This window comes from Xiphias gladius, chromosome 13 (genome assembly GCF_016859285.1).
Source record: "Xiphias gladius isolate SHS-SW01 ecotype Sanya breed wild chromosome 13, ASM1685928v1, whole genome shotgun sequence".
Classification (NCBI taxonomy): Eukaryota; Metazoa; Chordata; class Actinopteri; order Istiophoriformes; family Xiphiidae; genus Xiphias; species Xiphias gladius.
Genome location: NC_053412.1, coordinates 12,091,210 through 12,113,619, shown reverse-complemented (window position 1 = coordinate 12,113,619; position 22,410 = coordinate 12,091,210). Strand labels below are relative to the sequence as shown.

The following is a 22,410-nucleotide window of genomic DNA, read 5'->3' as shown; positions in this document are numbered from 1 at the left end:
GGGTCCTGAAGGTACCATTGGCCCGAGAGGAAATCGTGGACTTCAGGTGAAATCTACCATCCTTTTATCATCAAATCCAATGGACCGTTTGCTAAGTGCCCCCCTTTGCCATTCTAGCATGGCACATATTCAGTTTACAATAACGATGGCAGATTTACCAAATGAAATTCTTTCACTCATTTTCACTCTTACAAGAGAAAAGGCTTTGAGGATGAGAACTAACTGATGAGTCTGGAAAATGTAACGCTTTCTTGGGTAGCCGATAACGTCAGCCTAAACTGGATGGTCCAGCCCTGAATGGAGATCTTCCCAACGTAACCTGTAACCCCACAAAATTTGCTCTTTGCTTTGGAGTAACTTTGGGTTATTACCGCGGGTAGTCCACTTGTCAGTCAGACATGCTAAAGACAGCGGCTCATGTTAGAGCAGACAAAAACAGTTAAATCCATTCCCACACTTTTGCTGCTGTGTTTTTGGTTTGGAAGTGATAATATAAAGTCTTTAAATACTGAGGTACCATTTCCTACAGCTCCATACACATCGCCGCAGCATGCAAAAAATCCAAAGACTGATAGGCCCACTGTGCCTAGTTATGGTTACTAAACTATGATTGGACAGCCATGCTGTGGGGGTGGGGTTTAGTAAACAATCAGTTGTTTTAACTTGAAAGACTTACTCTCCTACTTTGCATTACCCAGTGTATAACATTCACACACTTCTTCACAATTCAGGGTTTGCCTGGTCCACTTGGTGATATCGGGCCTGAAGGTGCGATGGGCAAAAAAGTAAGTATTCCTCTGTTTGATGCTTTTGAAATCAGTGTGTGATAGGTATGAACCAAACCTCTGAAATCAAGGAGGTGTTTAGGTACAATAGATAACTGAGAAAGATGCAAATCAAACTTTCTCCTGTGACTGGTCTTTCCTTTTTATATGTATGGGAGTGAGTTCACTTTGTGCCAAAGACTGTCCTGTCCCTTTCTCCCGTCCAAATGCATTGATCAAAGGTTTGATCTGGTTTGAATTAAGTCTCTTTCACAGCTGTGCGAAAAGGGGTGTCCATGTCAACTGATTCATCAGCACAAAGATAATGAATAATCCTGGTACCTGTGGCGTGGCAGAGGTGAATAATGAAATGCGCTGCTGCGTGTGGAAGAATATAAAGTGGGGGAGTACATGTGACATAAAAAATTGTTCCCTCTGTTCGTGGTGAATTTTTCTCAGAATAACATTACGCTCACGAAGTTGACATTTAAAATGCGTTTAGATTAAATCAATTTATCATGGGCATAAATAACACCACAAATGTCAAATAGCCCTATGAACCGATTGGGTGACCAAACATTTGAACACTTATTTGTGAGTTATGATCCATCACCAGTGGAACATTTGAAACCCTTCTGTAGTACCTCATCTGTTATTACGTTGTCAGCCTAGTCGTCTGTTCCTACTATTTAAGACCCCTCTCCCGTGTTATAGCTGCCAATTCTGCCATGAACCCACACTCCCCACCAAGTGTTCCCTCCTTAATTATTTTGGAAGAATGTTCATGTTGATTGTCTGGCTGTCATCCTATATCACCTGAATGGCAGACTAATGTCTGGCTTTAAACATTGTCCCAACCTGCCTGAAAGGGCAAGGGAAAGGAAAAAAAGGTGCCGGTATGCACCTACTAACAATTCCACACCCTCTTCGCGCTTCTTGTGTGCCCTCCTGCTGCACACCATGGCCGTGATTTACAGCTTCTGGGTGAATAATTACATTCTTTACCAATAAAGTCTTGACTGAAGGAATGAAGGAACCCCGTAGTACATGTCTAAACCCCCTTTAAAGAGAGCTGACTATTAGAGAAAGGAGAAGCAGCTTGTGAACGTATATGTGAGTGTGGAGTGGGAGAATCTAGAAGAACCTGAGGAGCTCCACTGTTTTCCAATCATGTAAAAATGAGGCGAAGAATCACATTAACAAAGCTACTGTATGTGTGCAGCTGTTTATGCATGTGTGTCTGTGTACTTGCACATGTCTGTCCCTACCTATCTTTTTATAGGGGGAAAGGGGACTTCCTGGGCCACCTGGAATCCAAGGGGAAACAGGGATCGGCCTTCCAGGACCCAAGGTGACGTCTGCCGCCTTATGGTTTTGGAAAATGAAGTCATAAAAAACGTAATTATCCACCTGTGTGTCACTGTTTTTGCACTCATCACACTCTCTCGCACTCCACAGGGCGATGTTGGTTATCAAGGGCAACCAGGGCCCCCCGGTCCTCTGGGATTTGGCGAGCCCGGACCACCGGTGAGTAAGGAACCAGCACACAAGATTCTAGGCTAATGCTACATGTCCCAGGCAAAAAGTCAGCATCCTCATAAGTTGATGATCCATGTAGAAGACACAGGAGTAGCATTGTTGTTGTGCTGCAGTGTGAAGCTAGTTAGCCTTTGTGATATAGTATGTGAAAGTGTATAAAAATGTTATTTTTGTATGGATGCTAACTATGAAAAACATACTTTAAGAGGTTAGATTTATGCTTTATTGTTATAATTTTATTATGTTTCACTTCTACATGAAAAAAAAGTTGGAGGATGAGGACTTCCCAGTGGATTTCAGCAAACATAACACAAAATAACATAATAAGAAATTCTCCTTGGCTTTGGAAGTAAAGCTTGGTCAGATTTCTCCTGTAGGTTGTAAGCCAATTAACTGGATTAACATTTGTGGCTTCCATTAGAGCAACAAAACATGCTGTTCAATTCATTTCTTATGCTTTTGCTCTTGTGTTTTTGGTTTTGGAAAACCTAATAAAAAAGACACTCCCCTCTCTTTCAGTTTTGTGTATTAATCTTAAAGCCCCTGAAAACTTGGTTTCAAAGTCTGTTTAACATTAAATATCAATGTATATTCAGTAAATATACATTAAATAAGCAACAAAAATAAAATCAAGGTGGGAAAAAATAAACACAAAATAAAATTAGTTAGTTTTGGTAAGAGTTCAGCACTCACAGAGACTGTTTGGGTGTGGTTTGATAAAATTTGACTGACAGTGCCAGCCCCATAAGCAAATATTAGAACACCGTGATTCAAATGTTGCTGAATCCTGATTCGCTTACTTCCGGTTGAGGCCAACCTTCTTCAAACCAGTACGTCAAGCAAGGACAAAACCACAAATAAAGCAGTCTCAAGTGTGAAATAACAAAATACATTTGGATTCCGATTGAGATATTTGACAAATTTTGATTGAGTTTTTTAGGACCTTTAATAAATCTCTGTTTGGACAAAAATCCAAAGCTTGACAGGCCTGCGGTGTTGAGGTACAGTTGCAAAGCTCTGACTGGACAGTCACTGTTCAGGGGAGAGGTTTGGTCAAGTCAGTTATTTAAAATGGTCATTTTTTATGTTCCCCCAGTGGTCATTTACATCATTTTGTTTTACTCAGGGGCCTCAAGGGCCACAGGGAGTCCAAGGAGAGAGAGGACTGATAGGAGAAGGTCTCCCTGGACCAAAGGTGAGTTAGTGTTCATGTCTTTTATGTCTCAGCCTCATGGGGCCCACAGTTTTTCCTGGGAGGCTCATGCACTGAAGCCCATTAAAAGCTTTAAAACCTCTTGACCCCATTTTCATGCATTCATCTTCACTTCACCCATCTACCCACTGAGCTGCACGAAGGCCCAGTCTGAGCTCCAGATTCCAGGACGTAATGACAGGAAACTGACAACGTGTACGGTTACAAAAGATGATAACACAACACAGAAGTTCCATAAATTCACATAAAAAAGTACAGTATGGGTCTCATTACCTCATGGTATGATCCAGTCCATCGATCGTCCCCACTAGAGGAAATGAGAACAGGCCGGCACTGAGTAGAAGATGCAGCGATAATATAGGAAAATAGCCAGGACACCTTGAGACATGACAGATTGAGTGACTCAGAGAAAGAGGAAAGAATGACTCTGTTCCTGCGTCTGTGTCTTCTCAGTATGTACAGACACACGCTTACACAAACACACACATATTGTCTCTCTCCCGCATATGGATACACATCCACACAGGTGCACATGAGCAGAGCTTCCAGAGATGAGACTGGAAACTGAGGAGCTCTTTCCATTCTACAATTCAAAAATTACACATGGTGGGTGTAATGGCTGATCCAATGTTATTAGACTAAACCTCTTCAAAATGCGCAATTTTTAGTCAAAAAGAAAAAGTAGGATACATTTTTTTCCCACCCAAATGTCATGCCTTGTAGTGTGGAGAAGGTTCTGAAACAACACTTAGACCATCAAGTAAGGAGTTAAGTTATATAAAGAATTATCAAACAGTTCGATTAATGAATAATATGTGAAAAATCTAAATATCCTGAAAAATGTACAAACGTTTTTGTGAGTGGGTTTACAGTGCAAACACAGATTATCACGTGGGCAAGCCGTATCGGCTCCATAACTGAACAACATCAACACTGATGAGCTCTATGTCATTGTATTTGCAGAAGCTGACATTAACAGTGGAAATTTTGCTTTGTAAAATGTGAGTGCTTCCTTTCAGATTGTAGGTGTAAAATCAGACCCAGACCCCTTTGTTGTTTTGATAAACGCAGACAGTTAAATTAAGCGTGATGAATTCAGTGGAATGTCCTCAGGTAAGGACAAATTCAAACAATTTTTGTCTTTGTTACCATATTAACTGAGTAGATTTACATCAGAAGCTACAGGAACTACAATTGAGGTTAAATTCTTACTTTTTCCACTTCCCCAGACCTTCCTCCAGTTTCTCATTTTGTAACTTTCCTTTGAGATGATAACAGCTAGTTTTCAACCTTGAACAGATGGAGGTGTAACCCCCCCCCCCTTAAAGCCTGGCCTTGGGGGTGCTCGTTTTTTCCTCCACAGGAGATCTGATCGTGGACTTGCAGATGGCGTTCTTGTTCTAAAGCAACGTTCTTCACATGACGTGTCTCGACAAGCTCCAAATCACAGGAGCTCAGCAGCAATATTACCCTTTTTTCCACATTATTAGCACCTCTGCTTGAGGGCCAAAGCAAGGGATCAGAGTTTTGACAAAAAAGCTTTACTTTCTGAAGCTGACATGCAAATGCAGCATTAATATGCTAGTAAATGTGCTCATGTATCTGACACTGTATTTCTGTTGACCGTGGATGACGTTGGAAGACAGGGAAATTATCTCAAAGCAAATGCAACTTCTCTGCAGAGTCATACCCATCCACACATTATGCTGCACTTTTTATTGTACTTACTGTCAACTTGGATTACCGGTCTAATCCCTCACTTTATTTCTGTTCCCGCTTTTTTCTGTTTTTTTTATGCTTATAGATCCCCTCCAGACATATTTTAAGACACATAGAATACCTTTCTTTGAATCATATTTTTGTCAGCTATGTTTTTTTACTCATAAATTGGTCAGTAAACAAGTGAGAATGGGTTAAAAGCACACCCACTCTTTCTCCCTCTTTACAGAAACTATCATGCAAATATGAATATGCCTCAGGCTTTTTGGCCCAGGTACACACACTGAGTACCTAACATAGTACAAACCACACACTCAGTGAGACCATGTAACTTTTAAAATAATGAATAACACATTCTTCCACTTACAAATAAAAAGTTGAATTCATAAGAAATAAAACGCACAGTTGCTGATTCAGTACACTCAGCGGTTTTGCTGCTACAGCTTTACTTGGTCTGGTATGAGCAGTTGTTTATGGTGGCTTATGTTAGCTAGTGTTAGCAAACTTTAATAGATGGATGAATGAATGAATGAATGAATGAATGAATATGTTTGAAGACACTTGTAACACTGTACTGCAGTCATTACATACATTAAAAATGACAGAGGATGAAAACACAAAAAAGCCCAAAGGCTTAATCCATTATATGGATAATGTTGCATAATTGAATCACTAAACCAGTTCACTGACTTGATGACTCTTCTCTATTTGTGCTACTCTTACACTAGGTTTTAGCATATACCATCATCCTGTATTTGATGCATAGCTGTCGCATGCTTAGAGTTACATAGTCTCACTTTAAAAGAAGCCAAACTGAGTCTAATCGTGTGTTTCACGAGTCTGATTTTGGTAGCAAAATGCGACAGACCGTCGCATAAAACCGTAATTGAACTGGATGGAAAACACTTACATTGGTTTTTTCCTCAGTAGGTATAGAAACATCATGTTTTCTGGGACAGTAATCTGAGCTCATTCTAACAATATGAGTTTGGTTTCTGCACAGTCTGAACTGAAGTTCATTTTTAAACTGATCATTAATTGCATTTACGTTTGATAATAGACTGACCAATATTATTAGCTTACCACAGATTGAAATATCTCAGCTACAACTGGATGGATTGACATGAAATTCTTACTGACATCCATGTAGATCAGTAACACCATCAGCAGATCAACTTTTTCACTTATCCAGTGAAATATCTCAGCATCTATACATAACTTTTTTTTTTAACCAACATTCATGGTTCCCAGATGAAGTATCCTAATGACTGTGTTGATCCTCTTGCGGGTCTTTTCTCAATTTGGGGTTTTGAGTGAATTGCCTCGACAGATAATGGGATTGCCATGAAGCTTGGTAAAGACATTAATGTTCCCTTTCAAATGAATTTTTAGAATTTTGCTAATCCTCCTACTTTTAATCAAGCTGCTAGCATGCTCCTACATGTCCTTATTTTCATACATTTAACTGCTATTTCAAGAGACAAAACTTCTTTGTCTGTCCTCACAGGGAGAACGAGGCTTGGACGGGCCACGGGGGCCCAGAGGACAGCCGGGCGCTGGAATCAAGGGAGACAAGGTAGAGTACAGAGAGGCTGTAAATAAGACACTTGGCTGAAAAGCCTTCACACAGGCATGAAGATAAAACTAGGGTCCTGTTACGAAGAGGGGCCAATAGTTGGCAGAGTCACCAGTGAATGCATTAAGAGTGGTGTTATATAGGAGGTCACAGTCTACAGATGAATCAATGTTAAAGCCTGGGTAGTGTAGGAGGAGCGAGGCTTCTTGGTTTGGATTGTTAAATGTGGGAAAGTTAGCTTTGCTCTGGCACAGTCAGACAAAGGTATTCTCCCTCTCTTTCAGGGTGTGTTTGCAGATCTTTGTAGCTATCTGGCAATCTTTTAGTTCACAGATATTGATAGGGACATGACTAGGAGACGTTAAAATGTGTTTTAAAGTAACATAATTCATCTTATGTCACTGCAATATGACATTAACATTTAGGAATGAATGGAACCATCTCCCTAAGAAAATATGGGTATTTTCAAACTTGAAGATTTTCACTTGGGAGTTCTTGCCAAGGATTGTGATGACAGTTTCACTGTAGCTGAGTGGTGAAATTCATCATGATGATTGCAATGTTTTCATGTGGTAATGACAGACCAGTGCCTACAAGGTTTTCTGTGCACTAACATAATACATTTATAATTTCAAGGCTGAATGTGACAGATGGAAAGACATTTAATAAAAAAAGCAAATGTCATTGAGTTATGCGTATATAAAGATTTTACCGCATGAATGTACTCATGTAATGCAATAAACAGTGTATATTCATTACTGAGCACAGGATCTTGGCAAAGAATTCTTAACAGGTGGGTGCTTTCCACATGCAGTAAATCATGAAATGTCCCAGATGGCATTTGAGTGTGATGCACTGTCATACTGTCAACACTTACATGCTGCTATCATCATTAACCTCCAGTCTTACCTGAATCTGTAGGGGGATTTTGGACCTCCAGGTCTTCCAGGGCCCCTTGGCCTCCCAGGAGTAGGCATACAGGGCGAAAAGGCAAGTATTTTGTTTATAAAGTGACTCCTACAGTGGATTAAGCTCCCATGAAATCGCAGTTTTACATGTTATTTCTTAATTCCTTAAATGTACATGCTGTTCCAGTCTTTCTTAGGGACTGTGGGGTGGGAAGGGGCCTCAGTCTAACGTTTCACCTTTTAAGAAGGCAAGAGCCCAACGTTATTAATAATTTCATTGGACCTTCCCTTTGACTTTGAAAAAAATCACAACACCCTCCTCCCGATATGTAAATATGTAATTTAACAATATTAAATTGGTACAACTCGTTCATACATTAATAACTAAGCTTGGCAAACCATGAAGAATTTGAGAATGGTATGCTCTACTTTAAACCTGACCCCTTGACTAGCACTGACATTTGACATTTGTGCTTTTAGTGAAATATCTCTACAACTACTGCATGGAATGTCATGAAATTTGTTACAAGTATATACTGATAACCCTCAAAATTAACTGTAATTACTTTGGTAATCCCTTAACTTGTCATCTACCATCACCATTGCCATTGTCATTGTGAGTCTTTAACCAGCCTCAAAGACAGCTAATGTCGCCCCAATTTTTATTACTCTCCCATGGCTCCCTCTTGGGGCTCGCCTTAAGTTCAAGTTACTAATACTTACCTACAGAGTTGCCTTATTCACATGTATGAGCCTTCTCATTCACTATAATCTGCAAATGAACATGACTAGTGCTACCATCACCACGAGGCAGGAAACCTCAATCCAAACTCTTCTCCTGTGTGGTTCCTCAGTGGTGGAACAAGCTTCCAAACTTGATTCGGTCAGCAGAATCTCTTTCTGTCCTCAAAAATCACTTGAAGACCTACATCTTCCAAGATCATTTACTCTCCTAATGCTATCTTTCTCTCTGTCTATCTGTCAATCCTGCTCTATCTCTATCTGGCTTGGTTTGTACCTCATTCGTATGTTGCTTTGGACAAAAGCTTGTGACTAATTAATAAATTTAAAAGTAAATGTTGGCATGCTGATGATGTCATTTAGCTGAAAGTACCACTATGCACTATGTGCAGCCTCACAGAGCCACTAGCATAGCTGTAGACTGAGGTATAAATGGTTGCTGTTGCCATTGAAGAAAGGAACTAGGAAGAGGCACCAGCTATGGGGGGTTCTAAATAATGAAAATAAAGAAAAATTAGATTATGTAACCTATATATAAGGTCACTCTGGCTGACTGGCCATCACAATTAAACCAGCATGATGCATAAGTTTCATTAGTATTTGTGTATTGGAGCAACAGCTGGAGACTCAATGGACACTGTTTCCTGCTGACAGCTGAGCGAAAGATCACTTCCCTGATATCAAAACACAAGTTAATTATTGTCAGAAAATGGTTACAGTCCACTGCTCTCTGACGTGTGGAACAGCGAGAGACAGGTGTGTGCACCATGTGCTCTTGCACTGCACAACCAATAAGCTCTGGTTTTATGCAAACCTGATTTTGTTTAAAGCAGAAAGTGATATGTACAAACAGAGCTCTAAATGTTCAACTAACGGTGGAAGAATGGACAATGAAGTGTTATTGTTACTGCATCCATTTATCCTTGCAGGGTATTGAAGGACCAAGGGGGCCCCCAGGGAGCAGAGGCCCAACAGGAGAGGGCATGCCTGGACCCAAGGTGTGTACATAGACTCACAGTGCTGTTCAGTTTAATGATAATGTCGAATAAACACCATCATGGCCCACAGTTGGAGAGGCCCCTTAAAATATTATTCTTTAAGGGACCCAAAAATCCTATCCACTCCCCTGTGCCAATTGTTAAAAATGGCGGGATGATAAGAATGTTTTCTTGTCTCATACAGGGAGATCAAGGGTTGCCAGGCGAGGTTGGTGCCCCAGGGGAGAGAGGGGCTGGAGAACCTGGAACTAAGGTAGGTCAAAGCCCTTTGATGAAATCCACATCAACAGCAATCAACTTTGTTTTTGTAGAGTTAAAAGTTTCCTAACCAAAAACTGACACAGGTCTATGAATCTTACCTCAGGGTGAGCCAGGATCACCGGGAATGTCGGGTTTGCCGGGGCTGCCAGGTGAAGATGGAGCCCCTGGACAGAAGGTAGTGTAGAGATTGTTTTCTCTAATATGAAGCCTGTAAAATTAATCAAAAATCAATTCAGTGTATACATATGTGCTTGTGTCATTAGGGTGAGCCAGGAGCTTCAGGTATCAGGGGGCCAGAGGGGGCACCTGGAATTGGCACTCAGGGTGAAAAGGTAAAAAAAAAAAAAGGAGAAAAGGTGACATTCCCTGCTCACTTTTTTGCTCGTCTTGTAGTAATACTTTACCACATTACACATGATAAGTAAAGTCACTGCTATCGGATTATTAATTGTATTCCCAATCATGATCTTTAAGGGTGACCAAGGCCAGAGAGGAATAAGAGGCTTGACTGGTCCACCTGGCATTGCTGGACCCTCCGGACCAAAGGTGAGAAGCTATTAAGCCATCATTAGCTGTTATATATTTCAAATTTTTTGCATTGAGACCCTGTCTGTGGCCTTCTGGAAGGGTATAAATGCCAAGGAATGATAAGAAAAGATCAAATGTGAGTTAATGATCTTAACGACTTGGATTGCATTCATCCTCATCAGGGAGAACCAGGGGCACAGGGCAGAGGGGGTTCTCCTGGTCCACCAGGCCGTTTCATCGTAGGACCCAAGGTAACTACTATAAGTTCCACTGCAGTAACCCTAGTATACAGGAAGCCTGTTACATTCCCCAGTCATTTTCCTACAACAAATGATAATGATTTTGATTATTCACAATTCTTTTAACTATCTTTCCAAGAGTTGTTCTAGCTTGGTATATTCATTGTTTGAAGGGATACACAGTCATCTCTCGAAACAGTTTGGAGTCCAGTGGAATTACTGTATATCATGGCACTATCAACAATTTTCACCTGTTACACTATGATGTAATGTCAGCCGTGGTGGAATAAGTATTCAGATCATTTATTTAAAGGTGCCCGTGGAGTTTCTTGTAAATAAATAAATGTATATGTACATTGTTTATCACCATAATGGATTGTATGTATCTGTGATGCCTAATAGCCGTGTTGAATGTATTTCCCTCCTTATGAGACATTTGCAAAGCTGATTTTTTAAACATTTGAAATTATGCATTGTTTACATTAATGTTTGCTCGCTAGCAATTATCTTCTATGCTGTCTCTGTGTGTATATTGCTACACTTCTTTGCACGTTACCACTGCCAAAAGTCCATCAGAGGCATAGCATGAAACTGACTACAGGAATGTGTATTGCATCACCCATTGCGTGTGTGTCCTTGTGTGTGGACAGACCCGTTTGTAAAGACATTGACCCATAGAGCTTCCACATAATGGATGGATGGATGTAAACAGAATTTTGACATTGTGGCTCGATCAAAGGCGAGCTTATTTTAACTACTTTATATACTGTTGGCAAGGATTACCATCCAGGCAAAGCACCCAACTTCCCAGAAACACGCAGGGGCTCCAATTGCCCCAGGTTAACTCTGTGGCAGTTTCTATGCGGTAACTTGCTTAATTGCATGAGGCTTGGGTCTGTTTTCCTGCTTATGAAATCAGCTTTTCATTTCCAAGAGGAAGACTGTTATCTTTTATTTCAAAGTTACATAGTGTAACTGCTGCAGATTTACCAAATTTTATTATCTTTAACATTTCAGTTGATATTATGCTTTCAGAATACATCCTCTTAATTTATTTATCTCATTTAATTAAATTATAACCATACTAACTTGGGGAACTCAGGGTGGAAAAGGAGAGTGGGGAGTGTGGCTTTTGGGCCCAAAGCACATTTTTGCCCTAAAGCCCCCCAGCAAGGCAAGTTAGATTGGTTTGTAAAAAAGTAAAAATTAGTATATGAGTACTGTACTTGTGTAAACGTACTTAGTTACATTCCACCACTGAATGTCAGTAGTATGTTATGAACTCTAGTAGTATGACATTACTTTGTGTGGTAAAGAAACCTAAAATGTGTTCTAGGGTGATCCTGGCCCAAATGGTCCTCCTGGTCCGATTGGGGAAACTGGCTACGGACTGCCTGGTCCAAAGGTGATGCTCAGTATAAACAACAGTGTGTACTGTATAACTTTTGTCTTATGTCTTGGATGTCTGCCCATCAACACACGCTCAAAGTCAGATTTTCAATAAGCAAGGGTGAGCCTGTTGTCACAGCTGAACAGTCTATGTTTGGAAAATCAATTATCAAATGAAATGTAGGTCTGGCAGCACATGTGTGCACTTTTATCATGAAGACCATTTCACAGCATCTAGAAAGAACAGGGAAGATGTCAAAAAGGTTAACATAAAGCTACATCCTGTTGTGCTATCCTCGCCCATGCATTCGTTGAAAATTTCAGCTAATAAAATGCTACAGCATGTTTTGTAATTTTAACCTTCCCCTGTTTTGATGTATTGCACAAGAGGAAATAGAAGCACGCAAAGGAGCAGAGAGCAGATGGGTCCATTTACATTAACATTCACTTCAGTTTCCTTTGAAAATGGATCTATAAATCACTTTGTATCCTTTGCATGAATGAATTATTGACTTACAAGGATCTGTGTGCTTTAGGGTGACCGCGGAGATCCAGGCCCTGCAGGTCCATTCGGTCCCAAAGGAGATGGTTATCCCGGCCCCATGGTGAGGAAATGATTCAGTCACTGACATGTCCATTTGTCCACTCATAAATCTGTACATTCATACCATCCATCTATGCATTATATCAAGCCCTCCATTCATCTTTCTTTTGTCTGCTAATTCTATCCAAAAGTTCCTGCCATCTATCCATCAATGAGACATTTATTACCAAAGGTTACAGTTGCTGGCCTTATATATCTCCTGAGTATGTTTTCCTTAATTAAGACCATAGCATGGGAGAAACAGTAGTGGAATCAGGAGTATATGTGATCACTAATGAAAGCGATTTAAAGGAATAGTCCACCATTTTGGGAAATATGCTCATTCGCTTTTTTTTTTAGCCTGGCTCTGTCCAAAGGTAATATCTTGTTTTGTACAAATTTAACATGTATATATGACAATTTGCTGTTATACGGGTGGGCTATGTGCCAGACTATTTCTTGGTCAGAACAAGTAACTTCCAGGAGTCTCCGCCGGTGTCCTGCCAAAAATGTCAAACTATTCCTTTTAATGTTTTCAACATCTCTGGGGGTGTATTCTACCGTAGTGTCCTGTGTTGTTTAGGGCCCTCCTGGTCTGCCTGGACTTCCAGGAGAATCCGGTCCAGAAGGAGCAGGCATTCCTGGACCAAAGGTGAGAACTTGGTTCTTTCAGACCAAAAATAATGTTCGTCAAGTAGGTGCATGTTGGTAGCAAATTATAACGACAAAACATAGTGTCGTGACTGTCATAGAGCCGCAGTAGTGCGTTCACTCCAGTGTAGTTTGCATGTGAGTGTGAATGTAACCTTTCTTTTATAAGAAGAAACCAAGTGTGAGATCATGTTACTTGCTTCCAATTAACACTAAATAATAAATACTGTTCTTCTATGAATAACATTAGCAATATGAGATCAGCTGGTAATTATCTCTGTGTTGCATTTAACAGTATTTTACAATTGCAAAAAAACCACCTCATTTTAGCACAAGTTTCAACACTTATTACTTCATGTACAGATTACTAAAATTACTAAATCAATTTAAGTGTGTAATCTTGAGGAATTGACCAGTGCAGATTCTATTTTGATGAAGGATTAGTGACTTTTTTCATTTTACAATGATTATTGTGAAACTATAGGTGATGCATTATAGCGTGATGTAATACTTAATATGACACCAGTGGTTTCATTTTGTGTGCTATGTGAGGCTAAAATTAATAGTGTAACTTTGTGTTAAGAGTTTTGTAAAATGAACCTCCGTTATGAAAACTGAGCCCAAGCAATTGTCAAATACTGATACAATTGTAAAATAGTGATTTCAAAGCGAAAGTTTGAGTTTGCATTGAAGATGGGTGAAAATACCATATCTCCCCAGTGAAAGATTTGATCATTTGTTGGAGGAAACAAGATTTTACAGGATGTCTGATGGATTGTGAAGTGCTGCGTGTAAGTATTCATATATGTTCAATTACTTTTCTTCGTTGTAGGGGGATATTGGTTTCCGAGGGCTGCCTGGTTTACCAGGACCTCCAGGTGAAGGACTCCAAGGACCTCCGGTACTTGATTACTTTTTTTTACTACTTTTACTTCTATTTGTTCAATTTTGACTTGTCATTTAGATTTTTAACTCATAGAAATAAAAAGTTTATATTCTGTCACGAGTCAAGGACAACATTCTACCATGCTTACTTAGGTAGGAAACCTTCTGTAATTTTATTATGCCTCTGTGTCGGCGACAGCCGTGGCCGGAGGCATTATGTTTTCAGGTGTCCATCCGTCCGTCCCATTCTTGCGAACGCAATATATCAGGAATGTCTTGAGGGAATTTCTTCAAATTTGGCACAAATGTTCACTTGGATTCATGGATAAACTGAATTTGGTGGTCAAAGGTCAAGGTCAAGGTGACCTCACAAAACACATTTCTGGCCATAACTCAAGAATCCATCCATCCGTCCGTCCATCCATTAGCTAAACCGAGGGTTTGGGGGGGCTGAAGCCAATCCTAGTTGACATTATGCAAGAGGCAGGGCACTCCCTGGACAGGTTGCTAGTGTATTACAGTGACGATATATAGAGTCAAAAACAACCAGTCACGCTCACATTCACAACTACAGGCAATTTAGAGGCGCCAATTTAACCCAGAACCTTCTTGCTGTGAGGTGACAGTGCTAACCACTGCACCACCGTGCCACCTGACTCAAGAAATTCATACGCTAATTATGACAAAGTGTCACATTAATGTTTAAAAGAATAAAATGATGAAGTGATGAAAATTTATACCCAAAAGGTCAAAGGACATCATAATGTTCTGCAAAAACACTTTTCCAGCCATTATTCAAGGCCATAACTCAGGAACAGAAGGGCTCGAAGCACCCTGTTTTACACCTGGGTGAGATGATCCGGTGGCTGAATGAGGGTGAAGGGTTATCCAGAATGGCTTTGATCCTTCATCCGGCTTCTCTTCAACAAGCTGCCAATCTGCCACAGCTCGTTGTAGAGAGGGTGAGGATGGTTATACAAGATGGCTTCGGTTGTGTTCCTCATCCTCCTCTCCGCCACTGCCTCCACACTGTCCAGTTCCAACCTGATCACCGAGCTGGCCTTCCTTAACAGCTATTTGAGACTGTTGACCTCCAATACTTGATGCAACAACCCCAGCACACCACCATGGAGAACAGAGCACTGGCTACTACAGACTGATAGAAGGTCTGCAGGGAGCCTGTTGCACACATTGAAGGATCTGAGTCTACTGAGGAAGAACAGTCTGCTCTGTCCCTTCCTGAAGAGGGCTTGTAGGAGTCCACTCTCTTCACTTCCTCTCCCTGGATGACAACCAGGGCAGGGGGCCTCCTTTTCCTCTGGCTGTCCACCACAAGCTCATTGTTTTTACTCATATTGAGATTCAGGTGGTCGTTTTTGCACCATGTGACAAGGCTCTCTATCAGTCCTCTGTGCTCCTCTGTAAAAATAGTCTCTAAATGAAGACAGATTCACTGGAATCACACGTCAATACAGTGGTAGCTTCCATTTCCCCCAAAAATACACTTAATACCTTTTTATTAAATTCTTTCAAAGTGTTCACTACATATATTATATGAGTCTGGAGAGACATGGGTGTAAACAACTTGAGTGGCTGGTGGAGGCATACAATCCCAGGGCAGTCATTCTGGTTTGACATACAACCAGATGTTGGTGATTGAGTCATATTCTCTGAAGACTTGCGTCTAAGATGCAGTCAGAGATTTCCAGATTGAAAAAAGTGTGCTTCATCTTGTGTGTGAACTTGCCCACCACAGGGGCCTTATATTCAGAGGCTGCCTGTTCATTTGTTAACGGTATTTGTCGTGATTCTCCCCACAGCACTCTGACACATTGGTGCAGAGTGTGAATCTCCACAGACATATGTGTCTGATGAGAAGCACTTGGCCTAACAGGCCTAAGTGAAGCAACACCCAGCACCCATATGTCCTCAAATATCACATCCAGATTCCCTGCAGGCTTCAGACCATAGCCTGTGCAGGTCCGAGCGCTGTCACAATCATGCAGCAGTAGGCAAGATGTAATTGAAGATTCAACTAAAGTAGTCAAATTTAGAAAAACATGAGAAAGCAGATCACTTTGGCAGACTTCTGTCCTTATCATGTTGAGAAAATGGCAGTGCCAGAAATCCGTCACTCAGTATTATAAAACAGGGATAATCCTCACCATGAAAATTCTATTTCCTAGAAAACTGACACGCTTTTCAAAGTGTGTGTCACATTCACTTTACATCTGGTCAAGGAAGTTAAGTTACCAATTACACATGTGTGATACATGGATTGTCTGTCCCGATGGAACAGTACCATGATCTTGGATTATTTTTTTAACAAAATGCCCTAATTCTCACATTTGGGAGTCATTTTACATAGGAAATGTATTCTAGTAAAACCTTAATATATAGATTTTTATTCCAGTGGAACATCACAATAGGTGATTTCATGGATTAGTTTATCTTTTACAGTTAAATTCAGTGAAATCAAAGACAGGAAAGAGTCATTTAAGAATAAGAAGGATATGATGCCCCAAAGTGTTCAGTGGTGAATAGATAAATACACTTCTATTTCATAATGTCACTTTTCATTGCAGCAGAGATGCCACTAATGCCCTCTCTCTCACCTTTCAGCCAACCACATACCCACAGCCTCCCAGTTTAACAACTGTTACCAAATGTAGCCGGTTAGCACCTGGCTAAATAATTCAGAATCAATCAGCTAGCAGCTGTTAAACAGTGCACAGATAACTAACCTCTCCTTTTATTTATCTTAGCAAGGCTACATATGCTAACTACCACGCAAGGTTGTGAGTTTTAATTACTGCTTAGTATAATTAATATCAATAGTAATGCTTTCTCAAGGGATTTAGGTGGTAAAATATTAAGAGGTTTATATAAAATTTTAAAAATCCATTCCATTCCTAGGTGGTGCCTCCTGTATCCTCTTTACTAATTATATTAAACAAATTAATGATTGAATTTTCCACAGTTTAACAGTTTTTTGTTCTTTTTTTTTTTTTTTTTTGGAGACAGAGAAGAATGATTACCAGTCAGGGCTCAGCTTCAGTTGTTAATGGTGTGTTGCTAATGTAAGCCCAAAAAACCCAAGCCAGAAATCTCGCTGTAGTCATGGACTCAGACTGACAAATGTAGCCTCCAAATCTACATCAAACCCATTACAAGAATATTATCCTATGAATATGTAAATAATTAAAGAACTTATGTCTCAGCAGGATTTTAGAGAACTTGTTCATGCTTTTAAGTAGGCTCAACTACTATAATGTGTGTCTTTACGAGTGGAAAGACGAGTTGATCAGACAGCTGCAGCTGATTCATAATGCTGCCACTTGAGTGGAACACATCTCTGCCGTTCTTCAGTTCAAAGCACTGATTTTGAAATTCTACTGTTTATAAAGCACACCTACATGTCTGATCTGCTGTTACGTCATGAACTGTTCAGACCTCTCAGGTCGTCTGGGGCAGGTCTGATTACTGTCCCCATAGTTCAAACCAAACATGGAGAAGCACGGTTTATTTTTTATTCACCAGATATCTGTAACAAACTCCTAGGAACTCTCCAATTTTCAGCTCTCTTAAATCAAGGTTGAAACCTGTTTTTTCATTGCCAAACTCTAACTGCAGTGTCCTTTTTTATTCTCCTGTTTATTCTGTTCTATTTAACCTTTAACTTATATCTATCTTCTATTTTATTTGATTCTTTCCAAATTCTATTCATGTAAGTCTTTTTATTTTACCATGTCTTACTTTTATATCTAAACTTTATGCCTTGTTCTGTCTTGTCTATGTGTGAATTGAATGGTGCTATACTGTAGAAATAAAATTGCTTTGCCTTACAGGGTAACCCTGGGCGACCTGGGCCACCAGGGCCAATGGGGCCACAAGGACAAGGGGTTCAAGGTCCGAAGGTAAGAAATGATTTGATTTTGAAATTATTTTCCTCATAGTTATTAAGTTACCTGTAAACTATGTCTGAGAGATTATAATTTCCTGCATATTTATATATGCTCAATAGCTCAACAAAGAGCATATTAGTATAGTATCTGTATCTATGTGTGTTTCTTTCACTTACTGTGTTGAAATGTGTTACTGTGTTTGATTCAGGGTGAACAGGGGGCCCAAGGCGTGACAGGGCCAAGGGGTCTACCTGGAGAGGGCTTTCCCGGAGCTAAAGTGAGTTTTGGACTTTTGAATTTGGGGTTGTGTGCACGTATTGTGCTCTGATCACTGACATTTTGCCCTGCAATGTGTGACAGGGTGACCGTGGCTCGGCAGGGGAGAGGGGGCTGAAGGGAATCAAAGGAGATATGGGAGATGCTGGAACCTCAGGGCAACCTGTGAGTGGCGATTATGGTGCTTTTACATGCGCATTTACTGTGTACTGCGCTTTGACTGAAAATTTAATAGAATTATGTTCTAATCCTTATTATCACTCATACAGAAAATATTAGTCTGGTGAATTGAATTGAAAATGTGTAGAAACCCAGCCACTTTCAGAATGACATAACTATTTTTGTTTCATTTTAATTTTTTGGGGATTTTATCTTAGGGCCGACCTGGTATCAAAGGTGAAGCAGGACTCACCGTGAGTCTTCACACTTTTTCATATACTTTTTCATTAGTTTCTTCTCATATTTATTTCTACGCTCATACTGTGTTGGTATGTTCATTTCAGAGAGAAGACATCATTCGAATGATCAAAGAGATCTGTGGTAAGGTAACTTGTGATCCTAGCAATACTTATTTCACTTCTCACTATTGACTGTTATAAGAGAAGATTTCATTTCTGCATCTAAGCCACAGTCTGGTATTATCTTTAGATTATCAGATCAGATACCACAGACTGAGCGTCATCAAAGTGACATTTCAGTCATGATCTCATATTTTGATGTGATGTGATTCCAGGATGTGGGATCAGGTGCAAGGAGAGGCCCATGGAGCTGGTGTTTGTCATTGACAGCTCAGAGAGCGTGGGCCCAGAAAACTTTGAGATTATCAAGGACTTTGTAAATGCACTAGTAGACCGGGTCACAGTGGGCCGCAACGCCACAAGGATTGGCCTGGTGCTGTACAGCCTGGAGGTGAAGCTGGTGTTCAACTTGGCCCGCTACGCCAGCAAACAGGACATCAAGCAGGCCATCAGGAACATCCCATACATGGGAGAGGGCACATACACAGGCACAGCCATTCGTAAAGCTACACAGGAGGCCTTCTACAGTTCACGTCTGGGAGTCAGCAAAGTGGCCATCGTGATTACTGATGGCCAGACGGACAAACGAGAGCCAGTGAAGCTGGATATAGCGGTACGGGAAGCACATGCTGCTAATATTGAGATGTTTGCTCTGGGGATTGTGAACACCTCAGACCCAACACAGGCTGAGTTCCTGAGAGAGCTGAACCTGATTGCCTCTGATCCAGACACTGAGCACATGTTCCTCATCGATGACTTCAACACCCTGCCAGGTAAGAGGAACTTACCTTTGGTAGGTGTTTTGGTGTCAGTAAGAAATTTCATTTGCAAAAATGCTAAAGATATTGTTTGAGGTCATTGAGGAATAGTGTTGCAGTTACATAGTTTGTCTACCAAACCCCTGATGAGTTCATTGTCCCACTTTTTTCATGTGTGTTTGTGTGTGTATGTTTTTAGGTTAAAAAAAAAAAAGATTATCAAGCGATAAACTGTCATTGAATATCTTTCACATGACAAATATCAATGTCAGTGTTATACTCACTACTGTACATCATCTTCTGAGTCATGATTACTGTACTTTAAATTAACATTTTAAAAGCATACCCTGTGTTTTTAGACCAAGGTTGTATTTCTAGCTAGCACAATTGGAAAATCAACTTGCAGAGACGTGAAACTTGCTTCAGATAGGTAATCCATCACAGTGAACAATTAGATGCTTTTATCAAACATGACCTAGCTCATTTGAGTATTCCAGACTTAAACTGCAATGTAAAAAAATCCTCTTGAGTCTTAACTAATAATAAATACTGAGCTTTAGAGGTCCCGCTTGGCAAATTTTAACTTTGGACAGAGGTAGGCTAACTGTTTCCCTCTTTCTCCAGTCTTTTCGCTCGGCTAAGCTAATCGCCTACAGGCACTAGCTTCATGTTTAGCATACAGACGTGACACTGGTATTGATTTTCTCACCTAACTCTCAGCAAGAAAGTGAATAAGTGTATTTCGGGGAAACGCTTCCTTTTATTTTCATCAAATTCATCATTTTGTGGTAATGCAGTTTTCACCAGGGGCTACTTTGAAAACTCTTCCTTGCTGGTGTTAAAGTGAAACTCCAAGCTTTGAAATTTGGCCAGGAATGTTCTATAAGGTATGCTATGCTTTGAATAACAGTTAGCAGTTACGCAAAGAATATGATTTGCAGATAATGACCTAAAATGTGCAAAAACACAGCTATGGTCCTTTAATATCACAAATCTTAGATGTAATATCTAAATGAGGCTTGAAACCAGTGTAATCTTTTCCCAAGTGCATTGTTAGCTAGAAATGTTTTTACCAAGACTAAGAGTCTACAGCTTCGCTAGCAACTTTGTGAGGGAGCACTTATAGGTGCAGCAGTGTTTTGAGCTAAATGCTAACAGAAACATGCTAAAATGCTCACAATGACTAAAACGCTGATGTTCACCAAGTTAAGTCAGTGTTTTAGCAGTTTAACTTTTGCTAATTAGCGCTAAACATAAAGTATATTTGAGGCTAATGAGAATGTCATACTCAGGCAATCTTTAGAGACACAAACCTAACGGTCAAACTGCCTTCATCCTATATCTTTGGCTCTGACTTCTCTCTGTGTCTTTCTGTCTCAGCTCTGGAATCCAAGTTGGTCAGCCAGTTCTGTGAGGACGAGAATGGAGCCCTGATATATAACAGAATAACTAACGGCTACAACGGCTATGGAAACAATGGCTACAACGGCAACAGGAATGGGTTCAATGGGAATTACGCCATCGGAGGCTATGGATACCGGCCCGCGTCTGAGCAGGACATACATAACAGCCGACAGACCGGCACTAACACCGGCACCAACACAGGCTCCAGCACCCGCAGCAATGGAGGCCAAGTAGAGACCACCCAGCATGGCAGTAAAGGATCCAGCACGGCACATGTAGGGAAGATAAGAATGTAAATTTATATTTATATTATACAAAGATCATAATTAAGAGGCACAAAGTGTTTACCACTGTTTCCTGGTTTTGTCACCGTCAGGGCGGGGGAGGGCAGCGTGTGCACACTGGTATAACAAACTGGGGAACTGAGCGCGGAGACACATTTAACCGGGAAACTTTGGATTCCAGACCCGTCCCTCCTTCCAGAGAGGACTCCTCCAGTAGCCGGGGCTCCTCCTCATCTTCATCTTCATCTTCATCTTCAAATATAACCACATCCTTCTCAGGTGTATCTGTACAGTATGTGCCTTCCCCAAGGCCAGCTCTCCCCAAAGGTACAGAGAGTCTATCATACTAGTGTTTTTAAATGCATCATTCCTACAAGTGCTGTCCAAGTAGTATTTCACAAATTTGTGTTAAAAATTGTGACAATTAACTATCGTGAGCCTTTTGAAATGAGTGTAATTTTTAAAAAAAATAGCTACATTTGTGAATCAATTTTCTGGTAGAATATGTTTTCAGTTTTTAATTAGAATACGTCCAACATGTCAGTTGTTTTCTGGTTTTTCGTTCTGTCATTAGCTGAGCTGAGGTTTAAGATGGGTTTAAACTTATGTTGTCAGGAACAAAATCACATGGCCTCTTGAAACTCAGTGCTGTGTGTCAGAAGCTGCAGTTTAAACTGCACCCGTGTGTTAGTGTAAACTCAGCTGCTGTGTCCTGTAGAATCCTCCTAGATGCCACTAGGTCATTGTATCTGTTGTTTAACTTGAACCTGCAGCCCCAAGCCAATTATTATTATTTGAAGTTAACAACAAGCATATTTCTGATATTTGAATATATAAATAGGGATTAAAAAAAAGCCAACTGGAGCAGGAAGGAAATTCTGCTGCTGGCAGAGGAGGTACATCAGGGAAATGATATAATAATGTGAAGTTAGTATCACGGTGACGAGTATAGACAGTGAAGATACATGGAAAGTGAAAGTGAAACAAAATCAACACCATCTTTATTTTCACCCTTCATAAATGCAGAAAACAAGGGGAAACGTGATGCAACACTCTACCGAATGTTCAAAAGCAAATAGTAAGCTAAAACTATGTCTCTCTATGTAAGACATGTCTCAGAAGGTGTGTGCTCACCTCTGTGTCTGTACTCCAGTGATTCACCAACTCTGTGACGTTGGTGAATCACCAGAGCCCTCTTAAATTTAAGCATATTTAAGTCTTCAGTGTTGAGTCTAATGGAAGATTTATGAAGCTGAGATAATTTTATTCAT

At 40.4% G+C, this 22,410-nt stretch overlaps 1 protein-coding gene across 4 annotated transcripts in view; it reads left to right on the top strand.

Moving 5' to 3' along the window:
- The window catches only part of LOC120798001 (collagen alpha-1(XXVIII) chain-like), a 42,468-nt gene that overhangs the window by 17,819 nt on the left and 2,239 nt on the right, over nt 1-22,410 (top strand). For all 4 annotated transcript variants that reach the window (XM_040141876.1, XM_040141879.1, XM_040141878.1 and 1 more), the window contains 25 exons: nt 2-46; nt 732-785; nt 2,047-2,115; nt 2,223-2,291; nt 3,430-3,498; nt 6,743-6,811; nt 7,733-7,801; nt 9,390-9,458; nt 9,643-9,711; nt 9,823-9,894; nt 9,983-10,051; nt 10,194-10,265; nt 10,430-10,498; nt 11,823-11,891; nt 12,412-12,480; nt 13,042-13,110; nt 13,942-14,010; nt 17,843-17,911; nt 18,108-18,176; nt 18,260-18,340; nt 18,553-18,588; nt 18,679-18,715; nt 18,909-19,466; nt 20,832-21,130; nt 21,232-21,466. In XM_040141876.1, the coding sequence (XP_039997810.1) occupies nt 2-46; nt 732-785; nt 2,047-2,115; nt 2,223-2,291; nt 3,430-3,498; nt 6,743-6,811; nt 7,733-7,801; nt 9,390-9,458; nt 9,643-9,711; nt 9,823-9,894; nt 9,983-10,051; nt 10,194-10,265; nt 10,430-10,498; nt 11,823-11,891; nt 12,412-12,480; nt 13,042-13,110; nt 13,942-14,010; nt 17,843-17,911; nt 18,108-18,176; nt 18,260-18,340; nt 18,553-18,588; nt 18,679-18,715; nt 18,909-19,466; nt 20,832-21,130; nt 21,232-21,466 (2,524 nt within the window). The remainder of the gene's footprint in view (nt 1; nt 47-731; nt 786-2,046; nt 2,116-2,222; nt 2,292-3,429; nt 3,499-6,742; nt 6,812-7,732; nt 7,802-9,389; nt 9,459-9,642; nt 9,712-9,822; nt 9,895-9,982; nt 10,052-10,193; nt 10,266-10,429; nt 10,499-11,822; nt 11,892-12,411; nt 12,481-13,041; nt 13,111-13,941; nt 14,011-17,842; nt 17,912-18,107; nt 18,177-18,259; nt 18,341-18,552; nt 18,589-18,678; nt 18,716-18,908; nt 19,467-20,831; nt 21,131-21,231; nt 21,467-22,410) is intronic.